The sequence below is a fragment of the Macaca fascicularis genome, chromosome 11 (genome assembly GCF_037993035.2).
Source record: "Macaca fascicularis isolate 582-1 chromosome 11, T2T-MFA8v1.1".
NCBI classification, from domain to species: Eukaryota; Metazoa; Chordata; class Mammalia; order Primates; family Cercopithecidae; genus Macaca; species Macaca fascicularis.
Window position 1 is genome coordinate 120884512 of NC_088385.1, and position 17462 is coordinate 120901973.

Below are 17462 nucleotides of genomic sequence, written 5' to 3' on the forward strand. Positions count from 1 at the left end.
CGGGAGGCTGCGGCAGGAGAATCACTTGAACCCTGGAGGTGGAGGTTGCAGTGAGCTGATATTGCACCATTGTACTCCAGCCTGGGAGATAAAAGCGAAACCCTGTCTCAAAACAACAATAACAAGATATACATGATCTACAAATGTAAGAGAGTATGATCCATCTTATAAGTAATTTAAAGTATAAATTAACATGAGATGTTAATTTTTATTTTTACCTATCACTGATAAAACATTAATAATACCCAGGGTTCAGGAAAATGGGCACTTGTAGACTCTGCTACAGGGAGTATCAACTAGCAATGCTCCCAGAGGGCAACTGATACTCTGTGCCAAAGCCTTAGAATTGTACACGCATGTGCCTACACAAAATATTTATCTGGAGCAAAGATCAGCAAACTGTGGCCCGTGGGCCAAATACCACCATGGTCTGCTTTTGTCTGGCTTGCAAGCTAAAAATGGTTTTTACATCTTACAGGATTATTTACCAAAAAAAGAGAAAACAATGAATATGTGACAGAGATGAAATGGCTTACAAAGCCTAAAATATTTACCATCTGGCCTTTACAGACGAAGTCTGCTCACCCCTGATCCCAAGGAACTGAATTATTATAATAACAAAAAATTGGATATAACTCCCATGTCCCAATTTAGGGGACTGAGTAAACCTGTAGAAGTTTACCCTGAGTAAGGAAGAGCATGAGTATAAAAACTGCTGCTGTAACAGAGTATCTTCAATACTCAAAGAGGTCTATGACATATCGTGATGAGGAGGAAAAAGGGGTTTCCAAAGAGTTCCCAGTAAAGGATTGCTTTTTAGACATACAAAGACAAAAACGTCCAAGAAGAGGCTTCAGTGAGCGATGATGGCACTACTGTACTACAGCCTGGGCAACACAGCGAGACCCTGTCTCACAAAAAAAAAAAAGAAAAGAAAAAAAACCACAAAAAACAAAGGAAAACAAAACAAAAACCATCTAAGAAGACACATCCAAAATGTAGCAGTGGATGTCACTGGGTAGGACACAGGTGTGTTGGCCGGACAGCCCCAGTTTGCCTGGGATGAGTTGTCACTGTATCTGGAGTCATTAGACCTGTGGTAATTACATCCACAGCCTGGCACCCCGTTGGGGTAGCACCCTTCTCACTCTCAATTTAGTGTAGATGATAATTTAGTAGTCATCCTACTTAGAGGCAATTTTTAAATATGTTTTATTTAGCTACACAGTTTTGAATTTTCTATATTGAACTTCTATTACTTTCATGAAAAGTGAAAATTAAAAGTGTTCTTCCGCTGTTACAGACCCAAAGGCAGCAAACTACAGTCCACAGGCCAAATCTGGCCCACTGCCTGTTTTTATAAATAAAGTTTTATCTATTTTTACCTACTTTCTGAGACCGCTTCCTTGCTATAAGAGCAGCATGAGTAGTCACAACAGAGACATGTTGATCACGAAGCCTTAAATATTTACTGGCTGACCCAACCCCCACGCTTTTCTTTAACAGAGTGTGTCCACCCTGGTATGGGTACCAGTGAGTGAAACCAGACCTCCTTTGTCTTGGTGTAGCCATCCCTGTTTCCTGACCCTGACAAGCCAGAGATCTTATTTCTCAGCCTTTTTGGCCCCAGTTCCTTCCAGCTCATGTCCTCAACGGACTCTAACGCCCCCATGCACCAAAGGCTCCTGGCCTTCCCACCCTCGTCTTCTGCTCCCACAGGCTCCTGACCCTTGTCCTCAGTCAGCACATACCTCTGTGACATTGAACGGGGCCCCACGCAGCTTCACGGTGTGGCAGGTGGTGGGTTCCTTCTGGTTTGCTGGTTTCTCTGTCTGAGTGATCAGAAAAACAAACAGAAGTGGCCACATTAACCCTTCATACAGCTGCAGGAGGTGGCACACTGGGACATTTCAGTGCCAGAGAAGGTGCCTGCTGTTAGGGAGAACTGGGTAACGCTGGGAAGAATCCACGTCTACCGTGCATGGAGTCTGGCCAGAGGTGGGGCTAGGTGATGCCAAGTCTCCATGTGCCCCTGAGATGAGGGCTGGAACCAGAGCCTGGCAAGCTATGGGCACTTGGACAGGAGCCCTGGGGCCACAGGGAGGGGCAGGGTGAGAATGGGAAGGAGCCCTGAAGAACAGGGCTGTCAGTACCACTATGCAGGGCTTATCAGTGCCAGACACTGAGTCAAGCACTTTACAGATGCCAGTGATCTACTAAATCTTTACAACAATCCAGTGGGGATTATGGGTTCTGGATGTCTTTTCCCCGCAATTCTGGAATACAAACAGCTCTGAAAAACCTAAGTTTCTAGTAACTTTTATGGCAACAAAACCTGCCCCGACTCAAATGCACTTCCCAGCAAAGCCTGCCGTGAGTGGATGTGGGCCCATTTATAGCTTATGCTGATTCACGCAGCGCAAGCAGTCTTGTCTATGCATTGCAGAAAAAGACAATGGGGTGCTGCCTTTTATCCTGTATTTAGTAACAAGGTAGGCAGAGGGGAGTGAGCCCTGCTGGGGGTACTTCATTCCAGAGGGTTCTCTTCCTAAAATCTGAAGATTCCAGAATTCCAGCATATACTTAGCCACAGGGTCAGAAACCAGAGGCAGGGAGCAGTGCTACCATGAGTGTCTTTTTGTAGATGAAAATTAAGAGGCTGAAGGAAGTAAAGTATCTCACCCAAGGACCAACAGCTACTAAATGATGGAGCTAGGATTTGAACTCATAATTCTAACTTCCCCACACTCTACTACCTCTCTGAAATATACAATTTTGGGGGAAAAAAAAAGGACAGGGTGCATAATTAGAAGAGGCAGAAAATGAAAGGAGGGAGGAAGAAGAAAGGGAAAAGAGGAAACAAAAGAGGAGGATGAAGCCTGCTTTCATCTCATTTGAAAATACAGGGCTAGGGCCAGGTGCAGTGGCTCACGCCTGTAATCCCAGCAATTTGGGAGGCTGAGGTGGGTTGATTACTTGAGGCCAGGAGCTCGAGATCAGCCTGGCTAATATGGTGAAACTCTCTCTACTAAAAATACAAAAATTAGCTGGGCGTGGTGGCATGTGCCTGTAATCCCAGCTACTCAGGAGGCTGAGGCATAAGAATCACTTGAACCCGGGAGGCCGAGGCTGCAGTGAGCTGAGACTGCACCATCGCACTCCAGCCTGGGTGACAGAGCAAGACTGTCTTAAACAAAGAGGAAAAAAAAAAAAAAGAAAATACAGGGCTAGGCAGGGAGAGAAGTGATACTTCACAGAAAGAGGGAACAGGGACCTGGACAACATGTCAAACTGCTCTGTCTCTGATGCAGAGAGGACTCCCAGGTCGGAGACGAGTTGGCTGACTTCCAGGGAAGCGCCCACGTTTATGATCTTGACTTCAGACCCCAAAGACCTGGGGCTAAGTCCTGAACCCACCACTTCCCAGCCATGACCTTGGCTGAGGCACTTTCCTTCTCCAGGCCTCAGTTTCCTCATCTGTAAAATGGAACAAGAGCAATACCTGCCCTCAAGATCATAATGAAATGCAACGGCATGGCAGGCATGGTGCCTAGTGTGTAGCGCAGGCTCAGTTGATCCTCCCTATTATTGCTGATGACTGCTCTGCACCCCTCTGCCTGTGTTGTTACTAAATACAAAGGATAAAGGCTCAGAGCCATCACTCAGCTCACTCCCGCCCCATTGGTGGGATGTGGGTGTGTTGACCGGGCTGCTCCAGTTTGCCCAGGATAGCTGGTCACTGTATCTGTAGTCATTAGACCTGCAGTAACTACATCCACAGCCTGGCACCCCATTGGACTAGCATCTCACTTTTAACTTAGTGCGCATAATAATTTGTCACCCTACTTATAGGCAATTTCTGGAAGGCAGGTGACCTCTCCAGGTTAGCAACAGAAAATAAATGCAGAGGCTGGGTGCAGTGGTTCATGCCTGTAATCCCAGCACTTTGGGAGGTTAAGGTGAGTGGATCACTTGAGGTCAGGAGTTTGAGACCAGCCTGGCTGACATGGCAAAACCCCATCTTGACTAAAAATACAAAAAATTAGCTGGGTGTGGTAGTGCATGACTATAATCACAGCTACTCGGGAGGCTGAGGCAGGAGAATCACTTGAACCCAGGAAGCGCAGGTTGCAGTGAGCTGAGATCGCACCACCACACTCCAGCCTGGGCGACAGAGGGAGACTCTGTCTCAACAAAATAAAATAAAATAAAAATAAAAACAGAAAAGAAATGCAGAAAGGACACACGGCGAGCAAGTGGCAGGGCCAAGATCGGGAAGCCTTTGGACTGCAGAGCTGCGTCTTTCCCCAACATTCCACTCTCTTAACAGAGGAGCTGTGGGGACCATGGGCAAGCAGGAGAGCGGACCTCCTCCCTTGGCATCTGCGGGATACACACGCACCTCAGCTCTGGCCTCCGGCGGTCTCTTTTTCCCAGCTGGCATCCCTTGCTCTTGGCCTGCACCCTTGCCGTCTCTTTCCTGCAGGATTGGGGTGGCGGAGAAAGCCTCTTCCTCGGCCTCACTCCCTTCATCACAGTGCACGGCTTCATCTTCACTTTCCTCTTCTTCCGAGGAAGAGGACGACCCGGCCTTCACCATCTTGGATTTCAGGTAATCCATGTCTGACAGCTCCTTCTGCACAGCTGCCTTCAGTTCGAGGCCTGCCTCTTCTGGAAAGACAGGGAGGCTGAGATCAGTGATAGCTATGAGCAAACCGGAGTTCGGAGGCAGCAAATGGCAGATGGTCCTCCTAGTGAGAGGCCTGAGGCCCCACGCCCTGGTGTCCTCACCACACTGTGTCCATGGCCCCTGTGCCCAGCATCCCCCATAAGTCCTCTGATTAGCAGTGCCAAATGGGGTGGGGCTACTGCAGCTTTGATATTCTCTGTGCCACACACTGAGCTCCTGGCTCCCTGCCGCCAGCCATGTCTCCCCAGTTCTCTCTATATGGCAGCCTCCACGGCACTTTTCAGAGTAGGTACAGGACGGTCAGTCTCTGCTTAACACCTTCCAGGGGTTTCTGGATGCTCAGGGTGAAACTCAAGCTCCTCATCAGGGACGGCTGCGTGGGCTTCTCCCACTGTCTCCTCCTGCTCCAGCCATCCCAACCCACATCAAGCCCCTCAAGCCCATGCATTTTCCTTTCCTCTGTGTCTTTGCTGTTCCCCTGCCTGGAACCCCTTTCTTCTCCCCTCCCCTACCGTGTCCCACTAAGTCCCCTGAGTTCCTCGGATGTGAACTTAGCACAGAAACATTACCAGGCATAACTGCACTAAATGCACATCCTCTCACCTTCAGACCCAAATACACTCCCAGCTCTCCACTGAGCAAGTACTCTCCTGTGTTGCAGTTGCTCCCTTGCCCACCAGGCCTCCCCCTACACCACAAACCCCTTCTGAGGACAAAGGCTCACTCCTTTACCTCCTCAGGGAGGCCTTCCCTGATAACTCTCCTGTCCGCCTTTCCTGCTTTCTCTCTGTAGCATTCATCATCCTCTGATATACCCGACAGTGGACTTATCTGCTTATTGTTCCTCTCCACAACCATAATCACAGCTCCATGGGGGAACAGACCCTTCTGTCTTTTGCTTATCAACATGGTCCCAATGCCTGAAGTATGCCTGGCAGATAGTAGGTGCTCAAGAAATATTTGTTGAGTGATTGACTGACTGACTGAATACCCAAGTAGGATCAGTGAAGGCAGACGCACCTGCAGAGGGATCATCACCCCCCACTGGAGAGCTCAAGGGCTCACCTGACTCCTAGAGTCTGGTACAGAGGGGCCCCCAGTGCCGATGAGCCCAATGGCAAGCACAGGTCCGTGCACATGGAGCACACAGTCCCCATGCCCTCACCTTCCAGGTCCTCCCCGGCTCCCTCCTCCTCACTCTCCTGCCCAGAATCGGAGTCGAAGTTCAGGTAGTCGCTGGCCGGCTTGCTCTTCCCTTTCGAGGGCTCAGCATCCAGGCCATCGTTCGCCCAAGTGGCTGCCTGCGCCCGCCTCTGATGAACTGACAGAAACTCCTGGAACTCTGTGTCCTCCTTCAGCTGGTGGCACCAGAACCCGGGCAGCAGGGACACGGGAAAAACGGAGAGGAAGAGGCAGAGAAGGCTCAGGTGGGGCTTGATCTTTCTGACTCTTAGGAGGGTGAGAAGATCCCTCAAGCTCATTTCCCCCATTCTCTAGAGGACCCCGAGGTTCAGCTGGGTCAGTTCTGAGGAAGGCAGAGTTGACTTCTCACCAGACAAAACTAAGAGGACATGAAGACAAGGCCAGGCGAGACCAGAGGCACAGCTCTCTGCTTCCCAGGGCCAGCCTCCATCCTCTCCAGCCTCTTCCCTCTCCCAGCCTCCACCCTCTCCAGCCTCCTCCCTTTCCCAGACTCCTCCCTCTCCCAGCTTCCGCCCTCTCCAGCCTCCACCCTCTGTAGCCTCCTTCCTCTTCACCCTCTTCAGCCTCCACCCTCTCCCAGCCTCTACCCTCTCCAGTCTCCACCCTCTTCCACCTGCTGCCCACCCTCCCTCCCTCTTGGGCAACAGGACAGACTCACCTTCTCCAGTTGACCTGCCACCTTTTTCTTCTTCTCGTCCTGAAAACAGAAGGCACAGAGAGTGAGGGTCACACAGATGAAGAGAGCTGGGAAACATAACTGCATTGACTTGGGAGGGCCCATCTTCGGGAACCAAAAGGGAGTGACTACCCTGCTGGCACTGGGGACAGAGGCCAGAGTGACCCTTTACATACTTTCTTAATTTCTGGAGTAGTAGAGTCTTTTGGAGGCTGCTTGGGCTGGCTTGGTTTCTGGGCATGTTTGCTCCAGGCTCTGGGTTTGGCCGGGTCCCCAAATGACTTGCAGAACTCCACCTGTGTGGGAAAAGAGCCACGGCACCCAGGTGTTAGGTGCTGCCCTTCGGCACCTGGGAGCTCGGGCATTTTAGACAACTGCCACTGCCTAGCTGAGTTTGCTGAAGTAGATTACACATCGCCCCTTAGCCTGGGCTTTCTTCTTCAAGTCTAGAATGTAATACTTTAACAGTCTATCAGTATGAGTCTGTAATACTGTAATGGTAATAGCTGCCACTTACTGAGGAATTCCACATACCAGGTACTGTCTAAAGTGCTCTGCAAGTACTGATACACTGAGCCTCTCACATCAGTGACAGCTACGACTTTCTATAATTCAGATCAAGAAACTGAAGCACCAAGAAGTCAATTGCTCTGGGTTGCCCAGGTAGTAAGTGATACAGTGAAGACTGGTACTCAGGGGGTCTCTGGGCTCTGGAACCTGAGTTCTTAACCATCCACTCTACAGGGTGGCGAGATGACCTGGGCCAAAAACTCAATCAGGCTCTGGGCAGGGCAATGTGGGGCAGTGGCTACCAGGGTCACCCCACACTGCCTTAGGTTAATTATCATAAAGTGAGCTTATCTGGCTCCAGAGAACAATTCTAGAGTGATAGGGACAGTGAGGTGACCACTGGAGGGACGGAAGAGTACTGGAGACCCAGTCTGAGCTGACGTACCATTCAGGCCCTAAAACCTCCAATACACTCCTCTGAGAGGACTTTGAGAGTGCTAGTTATTCAGGCATCCACCACTGCCAGCCACTCCCAGCCACGGTTAAGGCTGACGCTGGTCAACCAACCACTGCCCCTAGGGGAAGGAGCTGCCATCTGGTTGCAGTCCTTTTTAAGACACAGGCTCTCACTCCATTGACCAGGCTGGACTGCAGTGGCATGATCATAGCTCACTGCAGCCTCAAACTCTTGGGCTCAAGAGAGCCTCTTGTCTCAGCCTTCTGAATACCTAGGACTGCAGGCACATGTCACCATGCCCGGCTAATTTTTTTTATTTCTGTAAAGACGCAGTCTTGCTATGTTGCACAGGCTGGTCTTGAACTCCTGGCCTCAAGTGATCCTCCCACCTCAGCCTCCCAAAGTGCTGGCATAGGCATGAGCCACCACACCTGGCCAGTTACAATCCCTTTTGTGCACACTTTCAAAACAGGCTTGTTATTTCTATAATAATGACATGTACTCATGGTACAAAATTCAAATAATATACAAAAGTACAATGAAAGTTAAAAAAAAAGTACTCCAATTCCTATCACTCATAGAGAGGAATGATTAGTATTTTGGTACAAATCCTATCCTATGGCCTTCTATGCATTTATCATACATGTATGGAGGAATACGATTGTGTCTAAATGGGATCACATGAGACATACATGTATTTGTCCATCATCTGTTTTTTCCTTCTCAAAAAGCGTTAGAGATGTTTTTATGAAGTCACACTAAATACACGAGTGACCTAAAGTGGAGCCCCCTCCTGCAGGAAGCTTTCCTGACTCCTCCCTCCCTGGTCAGGCTAGAGATCTTTGTTCTCCCACAGTCCCTGAGGCTCACCTCATCATAGCACTGATGTCACTGAGCCAAAGCAGCCTACTGACCTATCAGCCCCCTGCCTGCCCAGAGGCAGCTGGCTCCGTGAGGACAGGGGCTGAGACGTCACCTTTTTCTCTAAATTCCCAGCATCATTGAGTGCTTCCTAAATGCATGAGTGAATGGATGAGGTACAGCTGTGGTTCTCAAGGTGTGGGCCTCAGACCAGCAGCATGGGTGTCACCTGAGGGCTTGTTGGATGTGTGAATTCTTGGGTCCTGCCTCCATGCACTGAATCAGATGCTCTGGGGACGGGCCCAGGAAGCTGTTATAACAAGCTCTCAGGTGATTCGTATGCACATGAAAGTGTGTGAATCAGTGAGGAAGAAGACCAAAGACATCACAAACTGAAGAGGGATGGTCTTTGTTTTTTTTTGTTTTTTGAGACGGAGTCTCGCTCTACCGCCCAGGCTGGAGTGCAGTGGCCGGATCTCAGCTCACTGCAAGCTCCGCCTCCCGGGTTCACGCCATTCTCCTGCCTCAGCCTGCCGAGTAGTTGGGACTACAGGCGCCTGCCACCGCGCCCGGCTAGTTTTTTGTATTTTTTAGTAGAGACGGGGTTTCACCGTGTTAGCCAGGATGGTCTCGATCTCCTGACCTCGTGATCCGCCCGTCTCGGCCTCCCAAAGTGCTGGGATTACAGGCTTGAGCCACCGCGCCCGGCAAGAGGGATGGTCTTTGAACTCAAGTGTTGAGTGAAAGATCAAACAACATCACACTCGACAGCAGGTAAGGGTGAGACTCTCGCCCACTCACTGTGATCCGGGATGTGTCGATGAAGCTCTTGTTGAAATGCTTCAGTGCCTTTTGGGCCTCTTCCTCAGACTTGAAGCCAATAAAGCCAAACTTGCGGAACTTGCCATCTTTGGTGAACTTCAGACTGCAGTCCGTCAGCGTGCCGAAGGCAGCAAACAGCTGCCTGAAACGCTCCTCCTTCATCTAGGACAGAGGGAGAGGAATGAGAGACAAACGGGAAAGTCCCCAGAGCAAGGGGACGAAATGGGCTGGAAACCTGAGGTCATGAGATTCTCTAAGGGTGGCCTTAGATGAAGAGGGGCAGAGTGTGCTTTTCTAGCTACAACAGGTTCCAGCTGTGACTAGCACGAGTAGTGTGGCCTTGAGAAAGTCCCTTAACCACTCACTGATGTGGAAATCATGACTCATAATGGCTGCAGATGACATCTTCCTACCCTATGGGGCTCCTATGAGGATAAGACCAATTACAGAGGTAGTATTACATCTGCTACATAGTAGACACCTAATAAATACTTGTCGGAATAAATGAATGAATGAACAGGCAGGGTAAGCTCTATATATGTTTGTCAATGAAGCCTCCCACAAAAAGATGCCCACATCCTAATCCTTGGAACCTGTGGATATGTTACCTTACATGGCAAAAGGGACTTGGCAGGTGTGACTGATGTGGAGATGGAGAGATGACCTGGATTATGCAGCCAGGCCCAATGTCACCTCATGGGTCCTTACGAGAGGGAGGCAGGAAGATGAGAGAAGATGGAAACAGAGAAGATTGGAAGATGTTATCCTATTGGCTCCAAAAATGGAGTACATAACCATGAGCCAAGGAAGGCAGGTGCTTCTAGAAGCTGAAAAAAGGCAAAGGGACAGATGCTCCTATAGAGCTTCCCAGAAGGACTGCAGCCCTGATAAAGCCTCGATTTTAGGATTTCTGACTTGCAAAACTGTAAGATAACAAATTTGGATTGTTTAAGCCAGTAAGTTTGTGCGAATTTGCTATAGCTGCATTAAAAAACTAACACACTAATATTATAATTTGGTCAAGAAGCCCCACCCTATGGAAAACAGGCTCCTGGCTTCTCACCATCTTCACTGCAGCCAGGCTACCCTCACAACTCAGTTTTCTAAGCAGATACTGGGAGATTAGTGTGTGTGGTAGTGGAGTTGAGGGGACATTCAGGGCCCACAAACAGTCAAAACAAGTTTGAAAATGCAAGAAGCTAGAGGCCTTGGCAGTCCAACTAGAAGATGACATTTTCTGAGGTAGCTTCTTACTAACTGATCTCATCAAAATCTCAATCACACTGTGAGTTAGGAATTTTTATCCACATTTTATAGAGGAGAAAATGAAACTCATAAGGGATAAATGATCTGCCCAAGGCCTACAGAATCAAGGTTTGTGACTCAATTCAGAAATATAGAAGACAGTGAATTCAAGTCCTCAGTGCCTGGGAGAGACCAGGCTCAAGTCTGAATCCATCATTCCTTTGTCAAAAACCTTTTGGTGACTTTCTGGCACCAAAGTCTCAAGGACAAGCATCTAAAGAAAAACATGCAATTCTTCAAGATCTGCCCCGACTAACCGCTTCAGCACTACGTTTGCCAAACTCCTCACAGCCTTCTCACCTCTGAGGTTTTACTTTTGTTGTCCCCTCTGGGTTACATTTCCCAAGACAGGCCCTGGCTAACTCCTCATTCTCAGTTCAAACATCTATTCCAAGAGGTCTTTCTTAGATGCCTTAGGTGGACGAGATAACCAACTCTCACTGTGCTCCCATAGCACCCTGTTCATATTTCAGTGAGGCACCTTGCAGCATAATGATCTGGTGCCTCTCTTTTCTGCTAGCCTGCAAGTTCCATTAAAAATAAGGACCCAGGCTTATCCACCTCTATCTAAAGTGTCGGCAATATCACAAGTACTCACTACTAAATATTTGTTGAAAAATAATTAAGACCAGTGCAGGCAATCATGGTAAGAGAGAGTCAGGTGTAGCAGTGAGGAATGCAAATTCTAGAAAAAGATTGCTCAATTCAACCCCTGCTCTATAAATTACACCAGTGTGTGAGCTCAGGCAAATCCCTGTACCTCTCTGCATCTTGGTTTCTTTACCTTTAAAATGGACGTAAACATAAAACTTACCTCACAGGGATGAGGTGAGGATTAAATGTTACTTTACCTAAAGCACCTGGAACCGTGCCTGGTACATAGTAAACTCTCCAAGTGTCAGCTGCAACTGCCCTTGTTTTTGTTATTCTTTCATTCATGAGATAAGACAAACAATAAGAGAGTCAACTACACCGTGAAGTGCAACAAAGCTGAATTTAGGAAGAAAAGGAAGTGCAGCCAGGCTAAAATAGATATTTTTAAGTATACTGCTCAGAGATGATGACAGGAGAATTAAAAACAAGAATATTACAGACACTGGAGGGGAGGAACAGATGATCTAAATTCCTTATTTTTCATAGTTGAGGGCTAGCAGATAGTCACTGGAGCAGGCAGGTCAAAAGGAGGAAGGTACACTCCTTGAATATACAGAGATACATGTGAGGAGTCCCAAAAACAAATCAATGAAGATGGTTCCTCCTGGACAGAGAGGGAAGGTAGGACAGAGCAAAGACTTTGCTACTCATGATATACACTACTATACTGCTTGAATTTTGAAAACCGTGTGTTACAAAGTTCCTTTGTCCCACCTGACAAAGGGGGAAAAAAAAAGGAAAGGAAAAAACTCACAACATTAAAACAGAAATTGGGGCCAGGCGCAGTGGCTTAGGCCTGTAATCCCAGCACTTTGGGAGGCCCAGGCGGTGGATCACCTGAAGTCAGGAGTTCGAGACCAGTTTGGCCGACCTGGCGAAACCCCATGTCTCTACTAAAAATACAAAAATTAGTTAGGCGTAGTGGCGCGTGCCTGTAGTCCCAGCTACTTGGGAGGCTGAGGCAGGAGAATCACCTGAACCCAGGAGGGAAAGGTTGCAGTGACTGGAGACTGCCGAGATTGCGCCACCGCACTCCAGCCTGGGCAACAGGGCCAGACTCCTTTTCAAAACAAAACAAAACAAAACAAAAAACAAAACAAAAAAAAAAACATGCGAGAGAGAGAGAGAAAAAAAAAAAGGATGTAAGACAAACAATGATAAGAGAATCAACTACACAGTGAAGCACAACAAAGCTGAATTTGGGAGGGAAAGGAAGTGCAGCTACGCTAAAAATCCTCATCCCACAAAGCGAGGCATCAAGAGACACTGTCTAACCTGATGGATGGATCAGTAATCCATTTAAAAAAAAAAAAAAAAACAGCGACAAAGAGAGAAAAGAATGATCCATTCGAGCCCACCGCATCTAGTCATCTAGTATTACGTACATTCACCTATTTTGCCTACCATGTGTCGAGTTCTGTGCTGGGCTCTAGCGAAACAAAAAATTATGGCTGGGTCACCACTCCCCACTTACTAGATAAATGCTGTAAAGCCTTTTACCCATTCCGTACTCCTACTTGCCCTAAGGATGGGAATGGGAATTGGAACGCAGGTCCGCAGATTAATATTCCCCATGTCTTCCCCAACAGTCTCCAGACTGGGAGAGGAATATAAATACAGTGTTGGACAATATCCCAGGTCAACAACTAAAACACAGTGATCGAATGAAAGAGGTTGTGGGAGCAGGGCATTCGCCACAAGGTGGGAGTTGTCACCTCCCCGGGAAGAGTTGGGTTAGGAGTCAGGTACCAAACAACCGGTTGTGAAACCGTAAGCAGTCACTATTCCTCTTTCCCCGGGATCAAATGGGGATAAGCCCAGGATCCCGCCCTTTTTGAGTTCGGAATTGGCCCGGAGTCCTGCCCCAGAGCAAAAAATCTTCCATTACCTCCAGGCATCTCTTCCCTACCTCACAGCTCCCGGCTGGTCTCATTTCAGATTCCCAACTCCTGCTTCTGCACTCACCCCATTCGGGAGATTCTTCACGATCAATCGCGACATGGCGCAGAGTCCCCGCTGTTTTGATTCCAACACAACTGGACAGCGTCTTCCACCAACAACTTTCACGCTACCGCCCTGGGCGCCGCCATCTTTGCCGACCCGGAACACAGTCATGTGGCTGAGACCTCGGCCTGATCTGTCCGGAAGTAGGCGTGGCTAAAAGCCACTCAGGGAAGTCACACCCTACAAGGGGTGGGCCCGGGCGCTTGCATTTTGCGCAGGCGCAGGGTTTTGGGAGGATTCTGGAGATGCCAATGCAGCAGCGAAGGCAGCAGGGGGTGCCGGTCCCTAACGTGCGCTGGGTCCGCTTGGTGTTAAGGGTCGCGCCAACAGGGCAGTCGCGTTCTCGCCGTTTTCCTACTTTATTTTTATTATTGAGCCCTAGGACTGCCCTGAGAACGGGGGCAAGATTAGGGACCCTTGCGTTCCTCGTAGAAATGGGGAAAGTGAAGCTTAGAGAGATTGCCAGCCAACATAAATCAAGTATTGAGCCTTTTGTGTAAATACTTGGAATGAGCATGTTGGAAATAAAGGCTCTCATTTTGCAGGCTGATAAACTGGGAATCGTGCGTGTAAAGCAGCTTGCTCAAAGTCTTATAACTATGAATTGGAAAGTCAGATTCGAACTAGGGGCTGCCTAGGGCCCTACAATGAGTCTCTACGCCTTCAACCCCAACACCACAAGCATTTTGCCTCCCTTCCTAATGTTTGGAACTCTCAGCTGGCCGATCTTCTAGCTGAGATATCTTGGCCAAAATGGCCTCTGAGCCTTTGTGTCTACTTCTGTAAAATGGGAATAATTCTTTATTATGCTAGGGGTTAAGGAGGTGAGAATGTAAAAGGGATGTTATCTTCCTATTGCTTCTCTGAGCATTCTCAGTACCCACTCTTGGATAGAGACAGCCCGTGAAAACCCCTATTTTCGCTCTTGAATGACAGTATTTCCTTTCCGTTTCCCCACAGTGCCTCAGCTGCACTGGACGTTGCTCCCACGCTTTTGCAATTTCCTTCACCTAAAAGACATTCCCTCCTCACTTCTTATTGTTAACAGCTTTATCACAAACCATACAATTCACACTTAAAGTGCACAATTAAACGGTGCTGAGTATATTTACAGAGGTGTGCAGTCATCACCACAGTCAATGCTAGGACATTTTGGTTACCCCCAAAGAAACACCGCACCCTTTAGCTATAACCTGCCAATTCTTCCTTCTCCCTTCCCCCTGATAACCACTAATCTACTTTCTGTCTCTATGGATTTGTCTATTATGGACATTTCATATAAATGGAATAATACAATATGTAGTCTTTTGTGACTGACTTCTTTCACTTAGCATAATGTTTTCAAGGTTGTTCCATGTTGCAGCATGAATCAGCACTTTATTTATTTATTTATTTGAGACAGTTTCTGGCTCTGTCACCCCTACTGGAGTGCAGTGGCACAATCTCAGCTCACTGCAACCTCTGCCTCCCAGGCTCAAGCCATCCTCCCACCTCAGTCTCCTGATTAGCTGGGACTACAGGCACATGCCACCATGCCTGGCTAATTTTTTTTTTTTTTGGTAATTTTTTGGTAAACACGAGGTTTCAACATGTTACCCAGGCTGGTCTTGAATTCCTGGGCTCAAGCAATCCACCTGCCTTAACATTTCAAAGAGCTGGGATTACAGACGTGAGCCACCACACTTTTTTTGCTGAATAGTATTACATATATGGATGTACTACATTTTATTTATTCATCAGTTGATGGGCATTTGGGTTGTTTCCACCTTGTGGCTATTGTGAATAATCTGACTGTGAACACTTACCTATAAGTTCCTGTGTTGGCATATGTTCTTATTTCTCTTGGCTATATTCCTAGGAGTAGGATTGCCTGATCATATGGTAACTCTATACTTAACCTTTTAGAACCTGCTAACCTGTTATCCAAAATGGCTTCCCCATTTTACATTCCTAGCAGCAGTATATGAAGGTTCAAATGTCTCCCACATCTCCTCCAATGTTTGTTATTGGTCTTTATAATAATAGCCATTCTCGTGGGTGTACAGTGGTGACTCAATATGTTTTTGATTTGCATTTCCCCGATGACTAATGAAACAGCATCTTTCATGTGCTTTTGGCCACTGGAATATCTTTCTGAACCCACTCCCATCCCCTCTCTAAGACCAGCTCAAGCATGGCGTCCTCGAATATGCCTCTTTCCTACTGAGACCCAAATGCAGGGAGCTCATACGTCTGCCACAGCATAAACCTACAGAAATCGCTGGTGAGGAGCACACGGTGTAGGTTCAGAGTTATAGATGAGGCCACTTGTTTTCTCCACATTATATTGCCAAAGGGGCGTCCTTAGATCTATCTTTGCAAAGCATCACACCGGGCACCAGGAAGAGACAGGTAATAGGAGTTCATTAAATGCTAATTGTAAATTAAGGTCTGTCCGTTCAACAGAATTCCATGCAGTTGTTAAAAAACAGGTAGGTATGTAGCTATAAATGTTTTTGAAGGAAATGCATCAGTCAGCAGGACGCAGATGTATACTCAAAAAGATTTAATGAAAGAAAATCTGGACAAGAAGCTATTTACGGAAGTGTGGGCAGTGTAATGGGATGAATGATCCCCCCTCCCCTCACCACCACACACACTGGGGGGCATCCTGACCCCTGGAAGCTGTAAATGTGACTTTATTTGCAAAAAGGGTTGTATTAGTTTGTTCTCACGCCGCTAATGAAGACATACCCGAGACTGGGTAATTTATAAAGGAAAGAGATTTAATGGACTCACAGTTCCACATGACTGAGGAGGCCTCACAATCATGGTGGAAGAGCGAGGGATGTCTTATATGGTGGCAGGCAAAGAGAGAATGAGAACCAAGTGAAAGGCTTTCCCCTTATAAAACCATCAGATCTCGTGAGACTTACTCACTACCATGAGAACAGTGTGGGAGAAACCACCCCCGTGATTCAATTATCTCCCACCGGCTCCCTCCCAGGACACATGGGGATTATGGGAGCTACAATTCAAGATGAGATTTGGTGGGGACACAACCAAACCATATCAAGGGTCTTTGCAAATGTACTTAAGGATCTCAAAATGAGATCATCCTGAATTATCCTGGTAGACCCTAAATCTAGGACCCTCTTAAAGGACACACAGAGAACATCATGTGAAGGTGGAGGCAGAGTCTGGAGTGATGCAGTCACAAGTCAACAAAGACCTGGAAGCTGGAAGAAGCAAGGAAGGGTTCTCCCCTGGAGGTTTTGGAGGGAGCATGGCCCTGCTGGTACTTTGGGGGCTTCTGGCCTCCAGAAATGTGACAGAATAACTTTGCATTGTTATGCCATCTAATTTGTGGTAATTTGAGACAGCAGCTACAGAAAATGAATACGGAAGGGTTAAGGGAACCAACAAAGGACGGTCAAACCCCAGGGCCCAGCAACAGTGGGGAGCTATCACCACCCCTGGGGCTGAAGGGCAGAGCGGGACATGTCATCCCAGGGCCTCAGTGATGCCAGAAGCTGTGGAAGGGGGGCGTGCTTTAAGGACTAGAGCTATAGAGAGATACAGCCACTGTGGAACCACAGGTGTGTGTGTGTCGGGAATAAATACCCTGTCGCCTCTTTCTCTTCCCAGCTGTAGTTTCCTACTGGAGCCTCCCCTTGGCTGAACCAACGGGAAGCTGGAGGCATGGTCACAGGTGTTGCAGTGCACACAGATTGCATCTGGGGCACAGAGCAGGGTGGAGGAGTAAGCTCAGGGGACAGGAGATGGGGTGTTGGAGAGGAACTAGCACATGGGACAATCTCCAAAATATATCGTTAAGTGAAAACCAGCAATGTACTAAGTAATTTATTACATATACTGTCACTTAGGTTAAAAAAAGAAAACTTGAGGGAGGTGGGCAAGGATACATAGATAGTTGTCATGTTTGTTGACAGGGTACTCGTAAATTTCCAAATTTATTGTCTTGCAGTTCTGAAGGCTAGAAGTTCAAGATGAAGGTGTTGGCAGTGCTGATTCCTTCTGAGAGCCATGGGGGTGAATCTGTTCCTCCTGTCGCACTTCTGGTGGTGTGCTGACAATCTTTGATACTCCTTGGCCTGTAGACACATCACCCCAACCTCAGCCTTCATCTCCACACGACAGTCTCCCTGTGTCCACGAGTTTGTGTACAAATTTCCCCATTTTATAAAGACAACGGTCACATTGGATTAGAGCTCATCCTAATGACCTCATTTTAACATAGTTACTTCTGTAAAGACTGTTTCCAAACAACGTCACTTTGT

The 17462-nt window shown here is 47.7% G+C and overlaps 1 protein-coding gene across 1 annotated transcript in view; it reads right to left on the bottom strand.

Moving 5' to 3' along the window:
• RBM19 (RNA binding motif protein 19) overlaps nucleotides 1-13280 on the bottom strand; it is a 142671-nt gene extending 129391 nt beyond the window's left edge. Inside the window, exons 1-7 of the mRNA XM_005572333.4 lie at nucleotides 13144-13280; nucleotides 9199-9381; nucleotides 6746-6865; nucleotides 6552-6590; nucleotides 5856-6048; nucleotides 4403-4671; nucleotides 1752-1832 (exon numbers count right to left, since the gene is read on the bottom strand). Coding sequence (XP_005572390.3) covers nucleotides 1752-1832; nucleotides 4403-4671; nucleotides 5856-6048; nucleotides 6552-6590; nucleotides 6746-6865; nucleotides 9199-9381; nucleotides 13144-13179 — 921 coding nt within the window. The 5' untranslated portion in view covers nucleotides 13180-13280. The remainder of the gene's footprint in view (nucleotides 1-1751; nucleotides 1833-4402; nucleotides 4672-5855; nucleotides 6049-6551; nucleotides 6591-6745; nucleotides 6866-9198; nucleotides 9382-13143) is intronic.
• Between the last annotated feature and the right edge of the window lie 4182 nt (nucleotides 13281-17462).